Here is a 25,040-nt window from a genome sequence, read left to right as displayed (position 1 = left end):
AGGCGAGGGATGTGAAGGGCGCCAGGTAGAGGGTGCAGGCGGCGTGGTCGCCAAGCACAGGCAGACTCGACCAGCACCCCGAAGGCACGCACTGGGCAGCGCCCCCAACTCTGGCTGAGGCCAAAATAAGGGTCCAGATCCGCTGTTCTGCGAGGAGCTGGCCCCCCGGGTTCACACGCAGGGTCTGTCTTCCTGCCGCGGGCTTGGAGCCGGTGGGGCTGGCCGGAGGACTGGACAAGAGCCCGGAAGGAAATGGAGCCCCACGTCCCGGCCGTGGGAAGAGCGCTGAACAGGACGCGGGCACCTGGGCCTCCCCAGCCTTGTGGCTTGGGGCCGGTCTCTTGGGCGCTTGGAAACCTGGGCGATGGGAGGGGAAACGATTCCTGCCCACTGGGAAATCCTTTACAACTGCAGGACGCGCGTGTGTCCTCGGAAAGATCTGAACCCCCTCCCGGTCCCGTGCCTCTTTCTCGTCCCGGGTTCCCTAAAGCTGCGGACTGGATACGCCTCAAGGTCTGGAAAGACGCGAGCCAGTGGGGAGCTGCCTGGACACTGGGCCAAAGTGTAAATGTCCCCCAGTTCCCACCTCTCCCCTCCCCGCTTTGGCTCGTGGTATTCCACCACTCACTCCCGCTCCTAAAAGGAGCCCAAGCAGCTACTGAAAATGAGAGAGAGATGGTGGCCAGACTGGGGCCCATGGCCTCTAAAGGAAAGGGCCTCCGCCAGAGGGAGGGGCCAGGGTTGGAAAAATCCCAGCGGGACCCAAATCCCCTGAGGCAGATAAGGGAGCAGGCGGACGTGCAGACTTGCACCTGGGAAGGGGGAGGCTGGAGCCAGAGCCACTGAAAGGAAGTGGCTGTTAACTGAGAGGTATAAAGCAGTCTGTGCACCCCCTTCCCTTTGCTCCTTTCTAGAACCTGTCCCCAAACACCCACTGTGGGGCCTCCATCCGAGAGCCACAAACTATCAGATTTTAAAATTTTATAAAACGGGGAAACTGAGGCCCACAGCCAAAGCTCTGCGTAAGCCGGCAGAATAAGAGCCAAGTGCAGGAATTGCTGGCCATGTCTCAGCACTGTCCTGCTCTAGCCCAGGCCCTTCCCTGGTAGCCATGGGTCCTCTGGGCTGCCCCCTCCCAGCCCGGTCCTCCTAGACAGTCCCCAGTCTGCTTCCTCACAGGCAGAGGGAACCAGAGTGCTGGGCCTCCAGGAACTGCCTCATGCAAGGCCAGCGAGATGTGTGGCATCACACCCCCGGCCGTGCCAGAGCCCTGCCAGCCCTCCCTGGGTAGGAGGAAGCCCAGACTCCCTCCAAAGTAAAAGGGTGGGGAGGGAGCCTTTGCCAGATCGCGCCCTGAATTTGGAGAATGTGGGGCAGGATTCCAAACAGTCTCCGTGGTGACTCTGGGGCAGGAATGCATCTGGAAACAGGAAGCCCAGCCAGCAGGAATGCAATGTCTCAGCACAACTCTTTGTGTGTGACTCAAAAGAACTTACACACACACACACCCCTCCAGGCTGTGGCACACCCCCCCACCCTCCCACTCCCACATGCAGATGTGTCCTGGCTGGGACCAGCTCAGAGCAGCCTGAGCCCTGGAGGTGGGCAGGGATGGGGGCTGGGGTGGGGGGAGCGGTATCTGATGGATCTCACCCAACACTCGTAGTGGGGTGGCAGCCACAGCCCCAAGCCAGAGCTCTCTGTGCTTGAAGGAATGAGAGGGGCAGCACAGCCAGTCCCTCCACACGCTCCTGACAAGGGAAGCCACCACCATGAGTTCCTGAGACAGACAGTGGCCCGAGCAGAGTCAGCCCTCAGACAGAGGCCAGCAGTGCCCAGCGGCCCCTGCACTTCCCATGGTTAAGTTCTGGCTCCAGGAAGCAGGTTTCCTGCAAGCTCAGCTGGAGCTAGTCCCTGTGGGAGGAAGCACAAAGCTAAGAGCCTAGAGAGGGCTGGGAAGGGCTCTCAGGTGGCCTACAGTTGTGACCAGAAGTGGCCAGAGCTGTGCCTGGAAGGCTGCCTCTGATGACAGAGGGATAAACTCTGCCCCCACAAGCCAGAAACCCCGGAGGTAGGCTGTAGATCCATTTTTAACTAGGTAGGAGTCCTTGGACCAGTTACGGACTCTCAGTCCTTGGTTTCCTCATCTGCAGAGAGGGTAACAGTACCTATCTCCAGGTTGTGAGAATTAAGTGAGTGAAAGCCTTGAAAACAATCCCTCCTAGCACACCAAAACTTCTCCCAAAGCTTTGCCGTTATGACTGCCCTGTGCAGCTTTGGAAAAGTCACTTTCCCTTCTCTAACCAAAGGGGGTTGTATCAGATGCTCCTTTGGGCCACTTCTAACTCAAATCTGTCACTTCTGCAGTTATTCTCCTCAATGCAGGGAGGGAAGAGGGCACTGCACGGGACAAAGTCCAGGAAGACAGAAGAGGGAGAGGGAGCATTCAGCTAGCTGGTTTAGGGTGGGGATGAGGTCAGAGCTGAAAAACCAAAGACTGCCTGCCCCAGCCTCCTCTGCTGACCAACTCCTAACTCCATTCCTCTGGGGGAGTTCCCTCCCGAGCCTGGGCTGATTGTGCAGCTGCAGAGAACCTGGTGCTGAAATCCTCAGGACCCCTGGAAGGAGAACCGGCTGCCACACCAAACAAGGGCCAGAGCAGGATTTGAACTGGAACCTAGCAAAGCCTTCGGAAAGCATCCCACAGCTCACTGGAATACTCACCATTTCACATGTGCCCTCTCCCCACTTCTCCTCCGCTCCTCTGACACTTCGGGCCCAGCAAGGCCTGCTACATACAGGTGGGAATCAGTCCACATCAAACGTCCAAACCATCTTTTCCAACCTGTCACTTCTCTGCTTAAAACCTTCCAAGTGGAAAGCCGGGCGCGGTGGCTCAAGCCTGTAATCCCAGCACTTTGGGAGGCTGAGGCGGGTGGATCACGAGGTCGAGAGATCGAGACCATCCTGGTCAACAAGGTGAAACCCCGTCTCTACTAAAAATACAAAAAATTAGCTGGACATGGTGGCGCGTGCCTGTAATCCCAGCTACTCAGGAGGCTGAGGCAGGAGAATTGCCTGAGCCCAGGAGGCGGAGGTTGCGGTGAGCCGAGATTGCGCCATTGCACTCCAGCCGGGGTAACAAGAGCGAAACTCCGTCTCAAAAAAAAAAAAAAAAAAAAAAAAAACCTTCCAAGTGGAGCCAGGCGCGGTGGCTCAAGCCTGTAATCCCAGCACTTTGGGAGGCTGAGGCGGGTGGATCACGAAGTCAAGAGATGGAGACCATCCTCGTCAACTTGGTGAAACCTCGTCTCTACTAAAAATACAAAAAATTAGCTGGGCATGATGGCTCGTGCCTGTAATCCTAGCTACTCGGGAGGCTGAGGCAGGAGAATTGCCTGAACCCAGGAGGCAGAAGTTGTGGTGAGCCGAGATCGTGCCATTGCACTCCAGCCTGGGTAACAAGAGCGAAACTCCGTCTCAAAAAAAAAAACAAAAACAACCTTCCAAGTGTTCCCAAAGGCCGAGTGAGGTGGCTCAGGCCGGTAATCCCGACACTTTGGAAGGCCAAGTTGGGAGGATCGTTTGAGACCAGCCTGGGGAACAGAGCAAGACCTTGTCTCAAAAAAAAAAAAAAAAAAAAAAAAAAAAAAAAAAAAAAAAATCTAAAAATTGGGCCAGGTGTGGCCCAGTGCTGTAATCCCAGCACTTTGGGAGGCTAAGATAGGCGGATCACAAGGTCAGGAGTGCAAGACCAGCCTGGCCAATATGATGAAATCCCGTCTCTACCGAAAATACAAAAATTAGCTGGGTGTGGTGGTAGGCACCTGTACTCCCAGCTACTCGGGAAGCCACGGCAGGAGAATCGCTTGAGCCCAGGAGGCGGAGGTTGCAGGGAGCCAAGATCGAATCACTGTACTTCAGCCTGAGCAACAGAGCGAGACTCTCTCAAAAAACAGACAAACAAACAACTTAAAAATTGGCTAGGTGTGGTAGCGCTCACCTGTAGTCCCAGCTACTTGGGAGGCTGTGGGAGGATCTCTTGAGCCCAGGAGGTGGAGGCTGCAGTCAGCTAAGATTGCACCACTGCAGTCCAGCCTGGGCAATAGAGCAAGACCCTGTCTCAAAACAAAGTGTCCCCAGAGCCTCAAGGTGAAGTTCAAACTACTTCTGGCATTGACGGCTCCCTTCTGATCTTATCTGTGTCCCCATCAGCCACTGATCTGAGCGAAGCATCCCCGGGCAGCCACCCCATCACTCAGCATTCCTCTCCTCCACCTGTCCAAGACCCAGCCCTCCTTTCGCATCATGGCCACTGCTTTGAACTCACCGGACGCTCCTCTGGGCATTCCAAGGTAGCCCTTAGCGCTCACTGACACATCGTCTTATTCATTCATACCCTGTATTCCTGCTGTGCCCAAAAACCCAGTGGTTCCCGGTGATTGAGATCTTTTCACGGCCCCGTCATGGGCTGCACCGGACACTAGGTGGCGCCAAAGAGGCTACCCCGTTTCTGACCTGCTGCCAGGGGGCCCACAGGTTCCTGAGCCCGACAGCCTTGATCTTTTCCATAAAAATAAAGACACGTCTCAGGCAGCCATCCAGGCAAAAGATTAGACAACGATATCAAGGTGTAAATTATATCAACAGGTGCCTGAAGAGGCAACACAAACGTCTGCGCCAAGATTCCTTCCATAAAGAGTCAGAGAGCACAAAGCTGCCAGCAGGGACCAGCCAGGCACCCTGGGAAGCCCAGATTTGATCTTCTCTGAAAAGGGAGCTGGGGCTGCGGCCAAGCTGGGCTGATGGGGATGGGGATGAGTCCCCAGCATCCTCTCGGACTACCACTAGGGGTAGTGGGGGAATCAGGCCCAAATCCTAGGCTAGCGGGGAGACCCCGCTGTCTCCTGCCTCAACTCAAGTGCACCTCCAGGCAGCTCACCTGGCACTGGCCACATGCATTGGGTTGTTTTTGGTTTTTTTCAGAGACAGATCTCTCTCCCTCCCAGGCTGGAATGCAGTGGCACAATCATACCTTAAGGCAGCCTCAACCTCCTGAGCTCAAGTGCTCCTCAGGCCTCCTGAGTACCTCGGGCTACAGGCCTGAGCCACCCTACCTAGCCTGCCTTTTTCCCCCCAAATCAGTCACCAATTAAGGCAGCAGAGTTTCCCAGGAAAGAAGTGGAAGGTTTCACCAGGCAATGTAGCTCACGCCTGTAATCCCAGCACTTTGGGAGGCTGAGGCAGGTGGGTGGATCACAAGATCAGGAGTTCGAGACAAGCCTGGCCAACATAACGAAAACCTGTAATCCAAATACAAATTACAAAAATACAAAAATTAGCTGGCCATGGTGGCGTGCACCTGTAGTCCCAGCTACTCAGGAGGCTCAGGCAGGAGAATCACTTTAACTCAGGGAGATGGAGATTGCAGTGAGCTGAGACTGCACCACTGCACTCCAGCCTGGGCAACAGAGAGAGACTCCCTCTTAAAAAAAAAAAAAAAAGAAAAGAAAAAGAAAAAAAAAGAAAAAGAAAAAGAAAAACTTGCAGAAGCAGAAGTTATCAGTAGATCAACCTGGCCCCAGGGGCCCAGCCCTTGGTGGGCCAGAGGTTGTCTCATTGGCTTGGCTGGGTGGATCTCCTGGCCTTCCACCAACCCCTCCAAAGCTCCCAGTGACCACCTCATTCCCACCATAGCACAAGGGTCCTCTGGTAAAACAGGCATCTTTACAAAAGGGTTAAGGAAAAACACGACTCCATCCCAAAAGAGGCAAGGCCCTTCCATAGGAAAAGTCAGGTGCAGGCAACAGCAGTGGTGGGATTTGAGGGAGGGAAAATAAGAGGAAATGCATGTTTCCTAAGTAAAGACCCTCCACCTGGTGGTGGGAGCAGCTCATACCCAGGGCTGGTGGTGGGAAAGAGAAGGAAGACACGTCTACTTTGTTGTGTCCATATTCATGCATTTATAGAGCTCATATGTCAAAAATGTTACACAGTGACACCGTCAGCCCCTGACCCACCTCTCTCCTTCCCACTTCTGTGTTCCACCCTGCTTAGACCCTGGCATACAAAGGTTGATGAAAGGCAGCAGCCACCTCAGACTGGCACAGTGCCAGTCCTGCAGGGGACAGGGTCCTGGCAGGGTGAGGGTGAGGCTCCTGCAGCCCAAGACAGGTCCCAGACCTTGGCCCACCCAGTGAAGACAAAGGGGCCTCAGGTCCCCAAACTTAGCTCACGTAAGAGCAGATGCCCACAATTGCCCCTGCCATGCCAACTTGTATGGGCACGACCCTGGCCCGGCAGTGCAGCAGGCTGAGGGCATGGCGGGCTCAGGCCCGGGAGCTGAGGGGGGTGGGTGCAGAGTAGCGCTGGCGGGCATGCTTCTCACAGTACAGCTCGTCGCCCACCCAGAAGTGCCCTCGCATCTTCAGGTTCAGCCCACAGTCAGTGCAGGTGTAGCAGCCGGGGTGGCGGTACCGGCCCTCCTGGATGCGCACGGCCTGGTTCCTGCAGGGGAGGGAGAGGCTTTAGCTCAGAGCTGCAGCACTAGGCAGAAGGCCACCATTTCCCAGGGGGCATGGTCCCCACCCTAGCATCACGACCTGGGAAGAACCCAAAGCCTTCTTAGAGACTTGATTTTTTTTTTTTTTTTTTAATGGGGTTTCATCCTTGTTGCCCAGGCTGGAGTGCAATGGGGCAATCTCGGCTCACTGCAACCTCCACCTCCTGGGCTGAAGCGATTCTCCTGCCTCAGCCTCACAGGTAGCTGGGATTACAGGGTTGTGCCACCATGCCTAGCTAATTTTTGTATTTTTAGTAAAGATGGGGTTTCACCATGTTAGCCAGGATGGTCTCGATCTCCTGACCTCAGGTGATCCACCTGCCTCGGCCTTCCAAAGTACTGGGATTACAGGCATGAGACACCACACCAGGCTGGAGACTTGACTCTTGAAATGGCATGCAGGAATCTCACTTTGACAAAGCCCCTAACACACACACATCCCCACCACCACTGCCACTGCTGGGATCTCTAATTTAAAAAAAAAAAAAAAAAAAAAAAAAAAAAATGGGTGGCCAGACACAGTAGCTCATGCCTATAATCCCAGCACTTTGGGAGACCAAGGTGGATAGATTAAGGCCAGGAGTTTGAAACCAGACTGGGCAACATAGCAAGATCCCATCTCTACAAAAAATTTAAAAATTAGGCAGCTGTGGTGGCACATGCTTGTAGTCCCAGATACTAATACTCAGGAGGCTGAGATGGGAGGATCACTAGAGCGCAGGACTTCAGGGCTGTAGTGAGCCATGACATCGCTACTGCACTCCAGCCTGAGCAACAGAGCAAAACCCTATTTTAAAAAAACTAAAAATTGGCCAGGTGCAGTGGCTCAAGCCTGTAATCCCAGCACTTTGGGAGGCCGAGGTGGGTGGATCACGAGGTCGAGAGATCGAGACCATCCTGGTCAACATGGTGAAACCCCGTCTCTACTAAAAATACAAAACATTAGCTGGGCATGGTGGCGTGTGCCTGTAATCCCAGCTACTTAGGAGGCTGAGGCAGGAGAATTGCCTGAGCCCAGGAGGCGGAGGTTGCGGTGAGCCGAGATCGCGCCATTGCACTCCAGCCTGGGTAACAAGAGCGAAACTCCGTCTCAAAAAAAAAAAAGAAAAGAAAAGAAATTCTCATTCTCAGGCTTGCTGGCCTCCTGGAGCAAAGGCTCTGGGGTATGGCCCAGCCATCAGCATTTAACAAATCCTCCAAGGGACCCAATGAAGGATGGAAAACATATGCTTTTTTTTCTTTTCTTTTTTTTTTTTTTTGAGACGGAGTTTCGCTCTTGTTACCCAGGCTGGAGTGCAGTGGCGCGATCTCGGCTCACCGCAACCTCCGCCTCCTAGGTTCAGGCAATTCTCCTGCCTCAGCCTCCTGAGTAGCTGGGATTACAGGCACGGGCCACCATGCCCAGCTAATGTTTTGTATTTTTAGTAGAGACGGGGTTTCACCATGTTGACCAGGATGGTCTCGATCTCTCGACCTCGTGATCCACCCACCTCGGCCTCCCAAAGTGCTGGGATTACAGGCTTGAGCCACCGCGCCCGGCAACACATGCTTTTTTTTTTTTTTTTTTTTTTTTTTGAGACGGAGTTTTGCTCTTGTTACCCAGGCTGGAGTGCAATGGCGCGATCTCGGCTCACCGCAACCTCCGCCTCCTGGGCTCAGGCAATTCTCCTGCCTCAGCCTCCTAAGTAGCTGGGATTACAGGCATGCACCACCACGCCCAGCTAGTTTTTTTTTTTTTATTTTTAGTAGAGACGGGGTTTCACCATGTTGACCAGGATGGTCTCGATCTCTCGACCTCGTGATCCACCCACCTCAGCCTCCCAAAGTGCTGGGATTACAGGCTTGAGCCACCGCGCCCGGCAACACATGCTTTTTAAACACGCATTTCTTATCTCTATCCAGCAGGGCAAGTGGATATTCTCCCACTCTGCAGATGAAAACACTGAAGCCCAGAGAGGTTAAGGGATTTGCCTAAAGTCCATCACCTGCGCCTCCACGCTGCACACTTCAGAAATTTACCTGGGGGAGGGGTCAGCAACCTTCCAGAGAATGTGGTTGCATTATAAATGCCACCTACTGAGAAAAATGAGCCCACCTTGGCTGGGTGTGGCGGCTCAAGCCTGTAATCCCAACACTTTGGGAGGACGAGGCAGGCAGATTATGTGAGGTTGGGAATTCAAGACCATCCTGGCCAACACGGTGAAACCCTGTCTCTACTAAAAATACAGAAAATTAGCTGGGCGTGCTGGTGTGCACCTATAGTCCCAGCTACACAGGAGGCTGAGACATGAGAATCCCTTGAACCTGAGAGGCAGAGGTTGCAGTGAGCTGAGATTGCGCCACTGCACTTCAGCCTGGGTGACAGTGTGAGACTCCATCTCAAAAAAATAAAAAGGAAAAAAAAGAAAAAGAAAAATGAGCACACCTCGGGAAAATCCAGCCTGCTCCAAAGTGGGAGGGAGGGAAAGAGGAGGAGTTTGCGGGAGGAGGTGCTGCACCTCAGGACAGATCTTTAGAGCAGGCGTCCCCAAACTACCATTCGGCCCCCTGAGGCCATTTATCCAGCGCCCCCCACCACCGCCGCGCTTCAGGAAGGGGCACCTCTTTCATTGGTGGTCAGTGAGAGGAGCACAGTATGTGGCAGCCCTCCAACGGTCTGAGGGACAGTGAACTGGCCCCCTGTGTAAAAAGTTTGAGGACACCTGCTTTAGAGGCTTTAAAATTATTCAGAGAGAAATTGAAAGGGAAGGGAAAGGAAGAGAGGGAGGGGGGAGATGCAGCCGGAAGCAGTTAGCACAGGCTCCTAAGAAGCCTATAACTAACGCCCCCAAGGCTGTGGGGCACTGCTTCCCCTAGGGTCCCTGACTGTGTGCCCAGTGCTAGCCCCGATGGGCCTGGCCCTTCCTGAAAGCATCCAGTGCTATGTCCCCCTCCCCACCCCCCTGCCGAGGCTTCCCCCACACCCACACTCACGAGATGCTGGTGCTGCACTTCTCACAGGTGTGGAGTTTGGGAGGGGGGGCCAGGGTCCTGGAGGTGGGGAATGAGGACTGTGGGCTCAGTGAGCTGGGCAGGAAGGCTGGGGTGCCACCTGGGGGCGGGGCAGACAGACACATGGTGAGAACCCACCAACCACAGCCCTGTCCCAAAGCCGCTTTGAGGAGGTGGTCTGGGAAAGCACCCTGAGTCAGTGACCTAAAGTCACACTGAGGGTGGGACCGGGTAAGGAGGAAGGTGATCTTGCCAGACCTGTGGCTGAGGCTGGACAAGGGCCTAAAAGAGGCAAGTGCAAGGCCTAGTGTGCCCATCTAAGGCCACGCGGGGCCATCTGTGCTCAGTGTGTGACATGGCAGGTGAGGCAGGTGTTCCCACTCTAGTGACCCGGTAATGACAGTGTGAATAGATAATAACCCAAGATGGTAACAGGAGTGTAACGCCTTGGTAAATCTTTCAAAGGGCTTTTCCATGCGTATGGCATCTGAGCTCTCAAGCCACGCTAAGATGAAGCTTGGGGCTGTGGGGCAGCTGTCAACCCTGTCTGCAGCTAAGGACGCTGAGGCTCCCTTGGTGAAGGCACTGCCCTCTCCCTGTGCTGCCTCCTGGGACCTTCTGAGGCCCCAGGGTCAAAACAGACAAGATGTGCTCCAAACCTTCTCACCGCACCCCCTATCCCTGTGCAAATGCCCCCTGGAGCTAAAAGTCAGCGTTAGAACCAGCCACACGGGCCCTCTCGGATCACTCTCCTGCCTGTCCTGTCATCTCCTCCCCTTCTCCCCGCTGTTCTAAAGGGCATTGGTGCGCAGCGCCTGCAGGAGCTCCCGCAGCAGCGCACACTTCATGGGAGCTGGCCAGGCCCATCTGCCCCAATGAACAGAGCCCAAGGGCAGGTGTGAGGCAGGACCACCTTCTATCCCCACGCTCTGCACACACCTGCTGCATCGATAGGCATGGCACCTGTCACCTGAAGAACTGAACTCTGGCAAGCCTCCGTATGTCTTGCTCACCTGGCACTGCATTTAGTGCCTCTCCTGCGTCAGGGCACTCCTCGCCTGGTTCCCGAGGGCTCTCACTACAAGCACTCGGCCGCCACTGGCACCCTCCATGCTACCAGGCCCCCTTCTCTCACTCTCACACCCCAAAGCCCTCTGGCTCCCAGCATCCGCTTTCCACAGTGCTTCCTGCCACCGTCGTCGTGCTATTTAAGTCTTGATGGTTTTTTCTGAGGCTAAGTCAGATCCCTCTTCCACCAAGAAGCCCTCCCTGGAGGCCCAGCCCCAGGCCCCACCACCGCCTTTATCATTCAGATGGCACTTTCCCATCCCAGCCGGCTAGGCTACTGCCCACTACCGTCTGGGAGCATGCTGATGACCCCCAGACTGTCAGCTTCTTACAGGAAGGGTTGGGGCTTAGAGCCTAGTCCCGGGGTGAGCGCTTCACAGGCGCTTAAGAACACTGGTTCATTAAGGGAGCCTCCTTTCTCTCCCCAGCCCCCCAACCCCAGTGCCTCACCTCTCTCCTCAGCCTCCAGGGCTTCCTGCAGGAGCCGAAAGGAGCTGGACTGTCGGGGGGCCACCCGTCCCTCACGATTTTCCTGCAGCATCTTGAAGACTTCCGAGTCCTCGTCCAGGAGGAGGCTGCCCCCTTCTGAGTTCACACTGGGGTGGGAGGCAGCCAGGAATGAGGGTACCTGGCTGGGGCTTAGGCAACCAAGAGGGTGGGGGGCAGGAGAGGAGCATGGGGGAGGGGGAGGAATCTGGGAGGTGGAGGAGGAATCTGGGAGGTGGAGAGCCATCTGGGCTTGGGGTCCCATCCCTGTCGGGGAAGCCAGTCTCCCTCCTGCCCCTCCCAGTCTTCCAAAACCCCACCCGACCCTCCGGGGCCTGCTGGTACCTGGGCCTGGATGAACGAGGGCCAGGGCCCGGGGAAGGCGGCAGCACCAGCACCGCTGAGTCGCCAGCTCGGCTGAGGCCAGCCTGTGGGGAGGAGGCAGCCGGGGAGGAGTCAGGGCCAGAGCCTTGGTCCAACACACCCAGGAGGGCCCAGCCCGACTGTTCCCCGGCCGGACACCAGGGGGCCCCCGGCCCTCACTGACCAGCGGGCCCCCTGCCCCTGCCCTTGGAGCCAGGGCACAGGGACGGCCAGGTCCAGAGCGGGAGGGAGCCATGTGGGTTCTGCCGGGGACCAGGCAGCAGGAAGGCACCAGGTGACAGCTAAGCACGGATTCCTATGCCATGCATGCTATTATCTGTGTGCAGAGACACTGCACACTCGGCCTGGCCAAGATCCTACGGAACCAGCAGAGAAGAAGAATGCTGCCCTTTTGCACTAAGGAGATGGAAACAAAGGGATGAATCGTGGGGGTCGAGGCTCCCTGGGAGCCAGGGCCGGCCAGGGCAGAGGCACTCTTCCCAAGGAGAGCTGGTTCCTCTCCCGAGAGGTGGGGATCCGGGCTGACCAGCCTGTCCCTGCTGCCCTGGAAGGTCTGGGCCTGCCCCATGGAGCTTTGGGGAGCGAAGGCCTCCCTGGGCCAGGCTCTGGCGGCAGTGCCCCTCCCCAGGCGTGCCCTGTCCATCGGGGGCTCTTACATTTGCTCCCTGCATGGAAATCTCACCTTCAGCCTCACAGTTGTTCCTGAAGGGCAGTTTCCAGCCTGCATCTCATACTGCCCGCTCCCCTGCCCCCTTTCCATTGCCACCCCAATGGGACTCCACTGAGCTCCAGGAGCCCGCACCAGCCACCGGGAAGGAGAGCCTTGGAGACAACCAGGCGGGCCGGTGCCCAGGGCCAGGGGCACTGTTTCCTGGGAAGCCAGCTTCTCTCCGTTTTAAAATTCAAAGTCATGGATGAATTATGCAGCCAGATGAAAACTGCACAGAGATCCTTAAGCTAAAGTAAAAACTTCTGGGTTTTTAAGAAAACAGCCCTTGGCCAGGCACAGTGGCTCACGCCTGTAATCCCAGCACTTTGGGAGGCCAAGGCAGGTGGATCATGAGGTCAGGAGTTTGAGACCAGCCTGGCCAACATGTGAAACTCCATCTCTACTAAAAATACAAAAATTAGCCGGGCATGGTGGTGTGTGCCTGCAGTCCCAGTCCCAGCTACTCGGGAGGCCGAGGCAGGAGAATCACTTGAACCTGGGAAGTGGGGGTTGCAGTGAGCCGTAACCATGCCACTGCACTCCAGCTTGGACAACAGAGTGAGACTTCATCTCAAAAAAGAAAACAGCCCTGGACCCTCGCCCCACCAGGCCTCTTCCAGCCTTGCAGCCCTCTGCTCTCAGGGTTCTTCGGTAAAACGTTCTGTAGGTAAGGGCAAAATGGCCGGGCCAACCACCTGGAGCATCAGAGGCAGGGCCGGGACTCCACACCTGGACTGCAGGACAACCTGGGGGCTACTCGGTCACCTGGAGGACCCAGAGATAGTTTCCGCAGGTACTCAACAGCCACATCACATCCACAGACAAGCCGCCACAGGCCCTGCCTGGGGCGCCGGCCCAGGATCCCTTCATGAGCCAAGTCCTCATTCTCGGCCAGAGGGAAAGGGGCTTTTTCCACTTGGCCTCTGCTCACCAAGGCGTGTGCCTACCAGCAGGGGGAACTTGCCGTTTCCAGAGAGACCGTGAGGGCGTCCTGTGCCTCTGGCTCTGTGGCCCTGGGCATGTCAGGAGGCCACAAGGACACAGCAGCCCCGACCCTCCAGCTCACAGCTTTCCTCCCAGGCACTCCCGCCAGACCACCAGGCCCAGAAAAGGAGCCCAGCTTCCCCGCTGGGAGAGGCAATGCCTTTCTCCTCCCTCCATCCCTCCCAGGCGATTAGGGGTTAGGGACCCTTGCCTTCACAGAAGAAACCTTTTATCTCCAAATCTAAAAAAGCCGCCCATCAACAGGCTGTCTGCAGGCAACACCTCTCCAGAACACAAGAATGTTCCTGGGGGTGGGGCAGGGGGCTCAGGGGGAGAAATCCAGGAGAAATTCTGCCATTCAACAAGTTTAGGATGCAAAGGAAAATTAAGGCTAGGTGTGGTGGCTCACGCCTGTAATCTCAGCACTTTGGGTGGCTAAGGTGGGAGGATCACAAGATCAGGAGCTCAAGACCAGCCTGGCAAATAGAGTGAAATCCTATCTTTACTTAAAATAAAAAAAATAAAAATAAAAAAAAAACGAAAAAAAAGTACAAAACAGCTGGGCATGGTGGCGCATGCCTGTAATCTCAGCTACTCTGGAGGCTGAGGCAGGAGAATCGCTTGAACCTGGGAGTTGGAGGTTGCAGTGAGCTAAAATCACACCACTCCACTCCAGCCTGGGCGACAGAGTGGAACTCCATCTCAAAACAAAGAAAAGAAAAATCAAGTGGATTTCTTTCTCATGGGACTTCTTAGAGCCTTTAAGACTCTCAAGTGTAAGTGACTTTTAAGAGATAGGGGTTTCATTATGTAGCCCAAACTGGTCTGGACTCCTGGGCTCAAGCAATCCTCGCGCCTGAGTCTCCAAGTAACCCAGACTCAGGCGTGTGCCACAGCACCCAGCTTCACAGTGATTCTCAGGAGGCAGCTGTGGGACCACAGCCTCATTTGTAGACTAGAACGTCAGCTCCAAAGGGTCAGAGATGTCACTCTGTTTTTCCACGAATGCCTCCCCAGAGCCCAGATGAGCGTCTGACATGAAGCAGCTGCCGAAAGAATGAGCAGAGTCATCAAGGTCAAAGAAGGGAGCTCAGAGTGTCTAGTCTAACCTGAGGCCCAGGGAGAGGCAGAGGGATGAAGCCATCATGGCAGAAGTGGGACCGACCAGGTGGGTCTTCCTGCACCCAGCCCTGGGCTCATGCGCCGCAAACACCGTACCCAACTCCGTGGGTGTAGGCTGGGGCCTGGGAAGTTGCATTTCCAGCAAGTTCTCAGGTGTTGCCTCTGGTTTGGGGACTGTGCCCCTGTGCCTCCCACAGCCTTCATTTTCCTGGACCGGGGACAACGCGAGGGGGAAGCTCAGCAAGGCTGCCCTTGAGCACGTGGTCCTGCTAAGACCATAACCCGACAGAGGCTTCTCGGAAGGGAGCCAGGACTGACACTGACCAGCCCTCTTCAGATGAGCTCATTCCTGGCTTATCTCTGAACAAAATGTCCCCCTAAAACATCCCCAGCCCCACACACCAGGCCCCCCAAAACATCCCCAGTCCCCGCACACCAGGCCCCCCAAAACATCCCCAGCCCCACACACCAGGCCCCCCGAAACATCCCCAGCCCCCCACACCAGGCCCCCCGAAATATCCCCAGCCCCCCACACCAGGCCCCCAAAAACATCCCCAGCGCCCCACACCAGGCCCCCCAAAACATCCCCAGCCCCCACACGCCAGGCTCCCTAAACATCCCCAGCCCCCGTATACCAGGGCCCCTAACCCACACACCAGGCCCTCTAAACATCCCCAGCCCCCGCACACCAGGCCCCCCAAAACATCCCCAGCCCCCACACGCCAGGCTCCCTAAACATCCCCAGCCCCCGTATACCAGGGCCCCTAACCCACACACCAGGCCCTCTAAACATCCCCAGCCCCCGCACACCAGGCCCCCCAAAACATCCCCAGCCCCCGTACACCAGGGCCCCTAAAACATCCCCAGCCCCCGCACACCAGGCCCCCCAAAACATCCCCAGCCCGCACACGCCAGGCCCCTAAACATCCCCAGCCCCCACACGCCACCTCCCGAGCGTCCGGCCTCCCTGAACCCTACCCGCCACCACCTCCAGTGTCCAGGAACACTTTTGACACAGCCTTCCTGCCCACCGCCCACTCCTCCCTCCCCTCCCAGAACGCCTCTTGCCTTTGTAATTAATACCACACTGCTTAGTGCTTAATTGCTCCAAAATTGTTTTGCAAGTTTGCCTTATCTCTGTAACTACATTTTCAATTCCTTAATGAAGGGGACCTATGGAATACATCTGTATGGCCATGGCACCAGGCTGGCCCCTGGGTGGGCATGAAGTGAGTCACCAGGGAGCCCCTCTTGGGAGGCCCCCTCCCCCAGAAAGATCCTGCTCCTTCTTCCTCCAGAGCCCCCAGGATCTCGTGCCCTCCCTGACCACCCGTAAAGGCTCTGCTTTCTGGAATGCAGAATCAACCCGAAGATAGGGCTCAGCAGCTGGGCTGTGTCCCCGTCACCCCAAAGGCTGCACTTGCCCCCCCAAGCCTTCCCCAGGGCTGTTGGCTGCCTCAACTCCTTTACCATCCCTCGCCCTTGAAGAGGAGAAATACCACCCAGGAAGGGAGTTAGGCTGTCACCAGTGGTCCTGGGACCTGGGTGGAGGAGAGTCTAGGGTGGCAGGGTTGGGGGTAGGGAGGAGGAGATGGAATGAGCCAAGAGCATCTCCAGGCAGAACCGTGGTCCCACTGGGGCATCTCTGGGCTGAGTCAGAGGAGGAAGAGCGGGTGGGGGTGGGAGTTGGGCAGGCCCGGGGCTTGGAATGGGGAGGAATGTGTTCAAGAGCTGCAGCCAGAGCCGAAAGGGAATCATCCCAACAACAGCAGTGAAACTATTTCAGCCGCAGCCCAAAAGAAACACACTGGGCAGGGAGGAAGTCAGCAGGATGAGAGGGGAGGGGACTGGGGGGGAAGGGGGGCAGAAGGAGAACAGGAGACGGATGGGCCACTGGGCACTGCCGGGCAGGGCTGGGGTACAGCACAGGTGGCCCACGACCAGAGCACGGCATCTCTGGCTCAGGAGCACGCCTGTTGCCAGGAGAAGGAGGCCCTGGCTGCCCAAGTGGGCCTGACCACCTGCAGCCCCTGAGCACTGGCAACCTGCAGGAACTGGGGGTGCTTCTGTTCCTCCAGCCTGTCTACCCCCAGGCACCCTCACCTGTTGGCTTCCAGGGCGGCTCGAGTAGGACAGGCGGTCAGCAGCGGGGAGGCCTGGGGAACACACCAGACTCTGGAAACTGAAAGCAGGAAAAATGTGAGCGGGGCCATCCCCACCCTGCCCAGGGAGGATGGTGCCCCAGGCTCCCCTGAGCAGAGCTCCAGAGACTCTGAAGAGACAGCCTGGAGTTGGCAGCCCAGGTGACCAGGGTGCCCACCCATGGGCGCACTTACCTGCGGCTGATGGCCGCCTCTCCAGCGAGGGGGCTGCTGGGGGGTGGCGGGGAGAAGGGGCTGCCGGCCCTCGGGCTGAGGGAGGTTGGGCTGGAGTAGGAGGACCGTAGGGAGGACTGACTCTCAGAGTGTGTCCTCACGGAGCCCTGTGGAGAGTGGCGGTGTCAGGAAGAGCAGCCTGGGCCTCACTCTCATGCACCAGTGATCTGGGTACCCAGGCTCCCAGGGGAAGGCGCCAGCTTACCTGGAAGCGAGTTGCCAACACTTCCAAGGAGCTGTCCCCATTGGTCTGCCCTGGAGATGCAGCCTGAGACCTGAGGAGGCAACAGAGGGAGGAGAGTGTCACAGGGGCCCTGCACCCCGCAACCCCCAAAAGAGTCGACTGTTCTCAGATCTAGTTCTCAACACCAGTAAAAGCTACAGAAAATTTGGACCTCAGGTTGTCAACTTTTCACGTTGCCAAACTCGAGACAAACAACTATCATCAACAACCACCATGGTTCCTTAAAAGAAAGGACAGTTGCCGGGCGCGGTGGCTCAAGCCTGTAATCCCAGCACTTTGGGAGGCTGAGGCGGGCGGATCACGAGGTCGAGAAATCGAGACCATCCTGGTCAACATGGTGAAACCCTGTCTCTACTAAAAATACAAAAAAATTAGCTGGGCACGGTGGTGCGTGCCTGTAATCCCAGCTACTCAGGAAAGCTGAGGCAGGAGAATTGCCTGAACCCAGGAGGCGGAGGTTGCGGTGAGCCGAGATCGTGCCATTGCACTCCAGCCTGGGTAACAAGAGCAAAACTCCATCTCAAAAAAAAAAAAAAAGAAAGGACAGTTGGCCAGGCACAGTGGTCCATGCCTGTCATCTCAACACTTCGGGAAGCCAAGGCAGGAAGATGCCTTGATCCCAGGAGTTCAAGACCAGCCTGGGCAACATAGCAAGACCTCCTCACTACTCAAATTTTCTAAAAATTAGCTGAACATGGTGGTGCATGGCTCTAGTCCCAGCTACTCGGGAAGCTGAGGTGGGAGGATCACTTGAGCCTAGGAGTAGGAGGCTGTAGTGAGCCATGATTGTGCCACTGCGCTTGAGCCTGGGTGACAGAGTGAGACTGCCTCAGAAAACCACCAAGGCTGGGCATGGTAGCTCACACCTGTAATCCCAGCACTTTGGGAGGCTGAGAGCCAATCTCTTGAGGTCAGGGGTTCGAGATCAGCCTGGTCAACATGGCGAAACCTTGTCTCTACTAAAAATACAAAAAAAAAAAAAAAAAAAAAAAAAAAAAAAAAAAAAAAGGCAGCAGGGCCATAGTGATGCATGCCTGTAGTCCCAGGACTCAGGAGGCTGAGGCAGGAGAATTGCTTGACCCTGGGAGGCAGAGGTTGCAGTGAGCTGAAATGGCGCCACTGCACTCTAGCCTGGGTGACAGAGCGAGACTCCATCACACAAAAAAAGGATAGTTTGGTTCTAAAAGTTAGAAAATACACATCTTCAGCAGAAAGTTCAAAGATTCAGTTTTATTAGAGAGTCTTCATATTTACCCTGCCTTTTTTTTTTTTTTTTTTTTTTGGTCTGGACTTTGTCACTGTCACTGTCTCAGATTTGTAGATTAATCTGAGGGGAAGACAGAAAGACTACTGATTTTTTTTTATTTTTTAGATGGAGTCTCGCTCTGTCACCCAGGCTGGAATCCAGTGGTGCGATCTCAGCTCACTGCAACCTCCACCTCCAGGGTTCAAGCAATTCTCCCTGCCTCAGCCTCCCAAGTAGCTGGGATTACAGGCACCCACCACCATGCCTGGCTAATTTTTGTATTTTTAGTAGAGACTAGGTTTTGCCATGTTGTCGGCCAGGCTGGTCTTCAACTCCTGATCTCAGGTGATCTGCCGGCCTTGGTCTCCCAAAATCCTGGGATTACTGATGTGAGCCACCTTTCAGCCCGATTACTGATTACATAGAAATAATCCTTTATAGCCGGGCATGGTGGCTCACACCTGTAATCTCAGCACTATGGGATGCCAAGACGGGCGGATCACCTGAGATCAGGAGTTTGAGACCAGCCTGGCCAACCTGGTGAAACCCCATCTCTACTAAAAATATTAAAAAATTAGCCAGGCTCGGTGTTGGGCACCTGTAATCTCAGCTACTCAGGAGGCTGAGGCAGGAGGATCACTTGAACCCAGGGGAGGGGTGGGGAGGAGTTGCAGTGAGTAAGCTGAGATTGCACCATTGCACTCCAACCTGGGGCAACAGAATGAGATTCCATCTCAAAAAAAAAAAAAAAAAAAAAAAAAGAAGACGACAACAAAGAAAAAAATAAATAATCCTTTATATTCCTTTACATTTTAACTCATGGAGAAACTGAAGCCCAGAGAGGGAAAGCGAGCTGCCTGAATTTCTAGAGCCCATGGTGACTGGTAGCCCTGCCCACCGGAGGCCAGGGTGCCTTTGAGAGTGTCACCCCTGATCCCTTCCTCAGGGCTCTCCCCAGTTAAACAAAGGGCAAGACCCATCCACTTCCTCCCAGACAAGCAGACCCAGGTCTCCACCAGCGGGAAGGGCTCCTCGTCCCAGCTCCCTGGGTATCCTCCTCCAAAGTGGAGCCCAGCTAGAGCCCTGAGCGGGATGCCACTGGAGTCTGGGCTGAGGGACAGCCTGCCTGGTCCCCTCCTGCCACACATTCTTGGCCATCAGGCTACTTCTAGAGACAGAGGGCAACAGGACCCTCGGCTTTCCCAGGAAAAGTGAAGGGAGCTCAGGCCCTGGCTCCAGCCACGAGCTCTGCTTCCTGCCTCAGGGCTTCTGAATGCCAAAGAGGTCACCTGGGGACTAGGAAGCGGGAGGTGGGGGGCGGGCATCAGTAAAAGTTAAGAGACTGGAGTCTGGGCTTGCCCGGTGAGGAACCAGAGGCCTGAGCCCTAGTCCCTCCAGAGAACCCCAGTGGAAGAAACATGTCCACAGCTCCCGCCCTTCCCCCGTCAGGCCCTGTTGCTTTTGGCCCCATTCTCAGATGCCATGAGATGCTCTCTACCCTCCTCCTTGGGATCCCGATCCTGCAAACACCCAGGGACCTGAGGGACAAGAAGGGAGCCAGCTTCTCCAGCAAGGCAGGGCAGGGCGGAGCAGTTGGAGGAGGAGGGGCTTGGTAGAGCTGGAGAGAGCTGGGCAATGTGGGGGTGGCCAGCACGCAAAAGGTGTCTGACTCAGGTTCCAGGTCCGTGCAGAGGGCTCTCCCGACCCGGGAATCTCCTAGCATTCCTGATCCATGACTCACCTCCATGCCCCACCCAAGGGAGCCACCTGTTCCCCCTAAATCTTGGCCTCTGGGCCCCACCCTGGCCCCACTGTGGCTTATAGGCTCAAAACCACAGGAGTAAGGCCGGGATGAGGAGTCCTCCTTCACCAGCAGGGTCCAGAGCCGCAATGGGGAGGAAGGGGCAGGCTCTGTGAGGAATGAGCACCCCAGTCCTCACCTCCAGCTGGGGACTAAACAAAGGTCATGCCCTGTTGGAGGCAGGAGTCCTAGGGGCACGACCTCAGGCGTACCTTTCCCAGAAGTTTCCCCTCTTCAACCCACTTCACGCCCACGCCCTGTGCCCTGCACACTCTTGGGAACCAGTCAAACCCGGGCTTCCAGGTGGCTGCTGCCAGCTCGCCCTGCCCAGCCTGTGGCTGCATGCCCAGCTTGGTGCCCACCTTCACCCAGCCAGGCACGAGAACACCCCTCAGCTCACCCTATTGCAGGAAGCAGAGCCCAGGACATTCTCCCCAAGGTAGGAACAGGGCCTGAGAAGGATGCGTTAGGGCTGAGCTCCAGGCTGTGAGCAGGAGCGAGGGCTGCTCCATGGGCTAGCATGGGAGGGGGAATGCCCAGACTTAGCGGAGTGGGAGGCCCTACCGGTCCAGCTGCAACCGCAGGGGTGAGGGGCTCTGGCGGATCTTGCTCTGGGCCTCGGCATGCAGCATGCCCTCCGCGCTTTCCCCGTTGATGGCCACAATGATGTCTCCAGGCCGGAGGTCAGCAGCCTTCGCTTTGCCCCGCTCAGCCACCTGTAGGGATGAGGAGCTGGCAGGCTTAGACCGGGGCCCACCCCAGGAGGGGGGACTTCCCGCTCTGCTGCCCAAGAAACACAGAGGCTGGTCTGACCAAGGCCAGCCTGCTACCTCCTGCACGGCCCTCTGCCTGCTCATGGTTGGCACCCAGCTGATCAGCCGTCCCCTCCACGAGCATGGGTGGCAGCCGCCCTCCTCACGCTGGCATTCTAGTGGGCCTCCCAAAGAATGTGCAGCAGCAGAATTTCAGGAACTGTGCTTGGAAATACTTTTGGATAGAGAGCCTTGCCCGTGCAAATCACACGTTGCAGGTGGCTGCCTGCACACCCTCCTGAGGACACTCCCAGCCTGGGCCCGGGTCAGGCAGAGACTGCCAAGAACTCCGGGGCTCTCGTTCTAGTAACCACTCAAAATGGCTGCCTGCAGGTATGGGGACAGCAACTGGGAGGCAAGAGCAGGCCCTGTCCTCGGCCCAGCTCCCTTTCACTCCCAAGGTCCGTTCCTGAAGTGGCCGCCACATCCCTGTGTCAAAGGGTTATGGCTCCTGGGCAGCCAGCATGCCAGGCAGCAGCAGGTCCCCAGCTCCAGAACCGAAAAAGCCAGCCATCTGCGCAGACGGGGATGGACAGGGCTGGCCTCAATTCTGAGGGAACTCCCTGTCTCTTGGAGCTGCCACCCTTACCTTGGTCACCATGATGGGCGTGTGGAAATCCCTGCCCCCTGTGATACGGAAGCCCCAGGGAGCCGGCCCGGCCACATCCACTGTCAGCGCCATACCTGAGGAACAGAGGACCAGGAGGTGAAGTCTGTGTCCCCACTCGGCCCCGGGGGCACTGTAAGGCGGCAGGAGAGGAGTCGAAGGGAGGAGAGGCACAACAGCTCCTGGGGTGGGTAGAGGAAGTGGCTAACTCCCCCCCTTACCCCTGAGTTTCACTTCCCCCCACCCTGGGAAGCCATGCCTCTGGGTTCTCCGTTCATCTTCAGCCCAGGGAGTGACTCCCAGGAGGGGGCTGTCAAGCTGCTGGAGGGGGAGCTTGTTGAAGCATGGGGGGCAGGGGCTGGCAAGTGGAGGAAAGGCCAGCACCCCCCGGCCACCCCTCCTCCACCAGCAGGGCTCAGTCCCGCCAGCTCTTGCTTCCTGTCCCCGAAACCCACAGAACAGGGTACTTCCTCTCCACTCTGGGGGAGGGTGGGTGAGTGGCCTGGGGAGAGCAGGGCTCAGGGAGCAGGAGTGACAAGTCAAGGAACCAGGTGGCACCAATACGGACTACGAAAGTCCCTGGCCAGGTGAGGGGTTGGTGGGGTGAGGCCAGGTCTTCACTGGGGCCTCCTAGCTGCCCACCTCTTTCGCTCTTGGCAACGTGGCTCACATGGACAAAACCAGGCTCCCCACCTCCCCCAGGGGCCTGCTGCCAGGGCAAAGAGGCCAGAGCTCATCTGTCAAGCTGTGCACACCCACTCCCCAGATTCCCGATGCTGCCTGCCAGCGCGGGTGACAGGCCTCCCATCCAAAAGCTCTCGGCTGGGCAAGGGAGTGCCCCTGCAGGCAGACCCTTGTGGGATTTCCTGAGCCTCTAGCTCTGGAGCCAGGAGCCAAACCGGGCAGGAAGCCGCGGTGCCAAGCTGGGCACCACCCTGCCCAGCACCCATCCTGAGGCTGCCCGCGGGGGACGCAAGTGCTACGGGACTCTATCAAGAGCACCAGCAGTCTGCCGTCTCCATCCCTGGCCGGCTTCCCCTTGGGCCCAGGCCCGGCCTCTGTCCCCAGCACCGCCCCCACCCCAGTCCCCGAGGCCGGCACTGGCGGCTCACGGCAGCCCTGAGATTCCCAGACCTTTGAGCCGGTCAGTGGACTCCGCGCTGCGGGCGCCGCGGGGAGGTGCCCAGCCCGATGGCCCGGCTCTCCCAGTTCTGGAGCCTCCTTTGCTCCGAGGGCAAAGTACCGTGCGGGTCGAAGGCTGGAGACGGAGCTCGCAGGCCGGGGAGAGCGCAGCCCGCCGGGGCGCCCCCGCCGAGGCGAGGCTGCAGGGAGCCGGGCCGCGGACGAGGCCGGGTTCCCGCGCCGAGAGTGGCGCGGGGACGGGCCCGGCGCCGGGAAGGGCGGGCTGCGCGGAGGGGCGCAGGTGGGCGCGCTCACCTGGCTGCCGTTCACCTGTCGGGCTGGGCGCCCAGGCCGGGGAGGGAGGGAGGGCGAGGAGACGATGTCGCTCCTGCTGCCGTCTGCCCGACTCTGGGGAGAGCCCGCCCGGGGCTCCGGGACCTGCCTCCGCCCATGTGATCCCGGGGCCGCCCCTGCCGCCGCCCCTGGCCAGGGAAGCCGCCGCCTCCACACGACGAGCCCGGGCGCTGCCACCTGGCCCGAACCCGTCGGGGGGATGGGGCGGGCTGTCCCCAGGGCTCCTTCGAGGCTGCGGCCGGCCTCTCGGTGGCGCCCGCATCCTCCCCGGAGCGCCCGCACTCCCCCGACCGCCCGGAGCAGAGAGGAGCCGGTCCAGGGACGGCCCCTCGCCCCACTTTGCAGACGGCCCAGAGGGCAGCCGCGCTCCTGAGCCCCGCATCCCCAGGTCTCGGGCAGGGTGGGCTGGCTGGGTACGTCTGCAGTCCGCCTGGCTCCTCCACCCACTCCAGGCTCGGAGGCTGGCGCAGATGCGGCCTTGACACCCACAAATCCCAAACCAAGGCCGCCCTCCTCCCCGCCCCCCGCAACTCCCTTCCTGAACGCTGGCTTCTCGGCAGCACAGAACTTTTCTGCCTGGAATGCCAGCAAAGTGGGGCCCGCCGGCGTTCTAGGAGACGGGGAGAGGGAGAGCCCCCTGGCGGGGGGTCCACTGGGCACCCCCACCCCCGGGCTGCTACCTTCCCGTTCCTGCCCCGTTCCTGCGGGCCCTCACCTAACCCTCTCTGCAGGCCTGACCCCCCTCCGCCCCCTCCCGTTTTCCTGTCCTCCCCACCTTCCCCTGTCCTCTGTCAAGCACCTGCAGCCCAGGCTGTAAGGATGAGAGGACAGCCGAGGAGGGGACCCAAGTGACAGCTCTTGGAGGAGGAGCCGTACCTGGCAACCCTCTCCTCGAGGACCTCAGGCCCACGGAGCTGCCTCTCATCGTGTCTCCACTTGGCCTCTGGCTGTGAGGTTTGCTGTGTTTTCAGGGACGCTTGAGGGCGCAGCTGTGCCTCACCTGCCTCAGGTGTGAGTCATCCCTCCACTCTCGCCCTGTGAAGAGTGCCCTCCCCACGCCCTCACCTGCCTGTGTCCACATCTCAGCCTCCGCGAGTTCACACTCCAGCCCCGCTCCACCCACAGCCTCTGTCCTAGGTGTGCACATTGCTCTCCCGCTGGCTGGTTCGGGGCTCCTGGCATGGCCATCTGGCCTGATGCACCTGTTCTACCTCCCCGACTGGGCTGGAAGCCCCTTGAGGGAAGAGGCAGCTACAGGCAGAGTGAGCACACGGACCTAGCCCCAAGCACACAGCTGTGTCTCACCAGCTGTGTGACCTTCAGCAACTTCCTTGGCTCCTCTGGGCCTCAGTTTCCCCGTGTGGAAAATGGGGATAATGTACCGCTTAAAGTCCTGTTCTAAAAATTGCTCGGCCGGCCGGGCGCGGTGGCTCAAGCCTGTAATCCCAGCACTTTGGGAGGCCGAGACGGGTGGATCACGAGGTCGACAGATCAAGACTATCCTTGTCAACATGGTGAAACCCCGTCTCTACTAAAAATACAAAAAAAAATTAGCTGGGCATGGTGGCACGTGCCTGTAATCTCAGCTATTCAGGAGGCTGAGGCAGGAGAATTGCCTGAACCCAGGAGGCGGAGGTTGCGGTGAGCCGAGATCGTGCCATTGCACTCCAGCCTGGGTAACAAGAGCAAAAACTATGTCTCAAAAAAAAAAAAAGAAAAATTGCTCGGCCACAGGCAAAAGCCAAGGCTGGCACAGAGGTGTCAAACAGAGTCTCTGACTCTAATGGGGAGGGGACTCCTAGGAAGGGATGTGAAGGAAGGGACGTTCATCCATTCAGCTTTTCCATGCATTCATTCCAACAACATTCACTCAGTGAATACTGAGTGCCAGGCACCGTGCTCGCCTCTGGGACTGGAGAGTGAACCAAAGAAAAGCCATAATTTCCTCAGAGAACCCCTCCTGCAGGCCTTGGAGACTCTACAAATAACCCCAGGTTCATCTGGCAGGGCTTTCTGATGGGTGGGTTGTGAATTCACAAAACGCACCATAAAGACCAGTCAGCAGACCCAGGCAGGGCACGACTCTGTGGCACAGAAGGGGCATGTCCTGCTGGTAGCCTCTCTGCGGCCCTGAGGAGGCCACGTTGCCGCCCGCCCCTCTCTAAAGGGTGAG

General features: G+C 57.6%; 1 protein-coding gene across 5 annotated transcripts; it reads right to left on the bottom strand.

Annotated features, from left to right (window-relative positions):
- Nucleotides 1–5,939: 5,939 nt before the first annotated feature.
- Nucleotides 5,940–23,799, bottom strand: PDLIM2 (PDZ and LIM domain 2). Of its 5 annotated transcripts, none has more exons than XM_010347715.3 (10): nt 23,744–23,765; nt 21,374–21,468; nt 20,537–20,688; nt 16,887–16,956; nt 16,643–16,788; nt 16,410–16,488; nt 11,453–11,535; nt 11,072–11,217; nt 9,536–9,653; nt 5,940–6,507 (listed from the first exon to the last, which is right to left on the bottom strand). In XM_010347715.3, the coding sequence occupies exons 2-10, from the start codon at nt 21,464–21,466 to the stop codon at nt 6,330–6,332; spliced, it is 1,065 nt and encodes a 354-aa protein (XP_010346017.1). In that variant the 5' UTR covers nt 21,467–21,468; nt 23,744–23,765; the 3' UTR covers nt 5,940–6,329. The 5 variants fall into 5 exon arrangements, with proteins under 5 accessions (XP_010346017.1, XP_039317123.2, XP_010346015.2 ...); XM_039461189.2 differs by lacking the exon at nt 23,744–23,765 and adding an exon at nt 22,526–23,289; XM_010347713.3 differs by lacking the exon at nt 23,744–23,765 and adding an exon at nt 22,829–22,906.
- Between the last annotated feature and the right edge of the window lie 1,241 nt (nt 23,800–25,040).

This window comes from Saimiri boliviensis, chromosome 13 (genome assembly GCF_048565385.1).
Source record: "Saimiri boliviensis isolate mSaiBol1 chromosome 13, mSaiBol1.pri, whole genome shotgun sequence".
Taxonomy (NCBI): Eukaryota; Metazoa; Chordata; class Mammalia; order Primates; family Cebidae; genus Saimiri; species Saimiri boliviensis.
This window is presented reverse-complemented; position numbering and strand designations above follow the sequence as displayed.

What these genes read in the sequence shown, in the direction of transcription:
- PDLIM2 (XM_039461189.2), bottom strand. Translation starts at nt 23,249, where the DNA reads ATGCGGGGCTCAGGAGCGCGGCTGCCCTCTGGGCCGTCTGCAAAGTGG. An exon ending in GTCCACTGACCGGCTCAAAG is followed by an intron (nt 21,469 to 22,525) that starts GTCTGGGAATCT and finishes TCTGTTCCTCAG; the next exon opens with GTATGGCGCTGACAGTGGAT. An exon ending in CGCCCATCATGGTGACCAAG is followed by an intron (nt 20,689 to 21,373) that starts GTAAGGGTGGCA and finishes TCATCCCTACAG; the next exon opens with GTGGCTGAGCGGGGCAAAGC.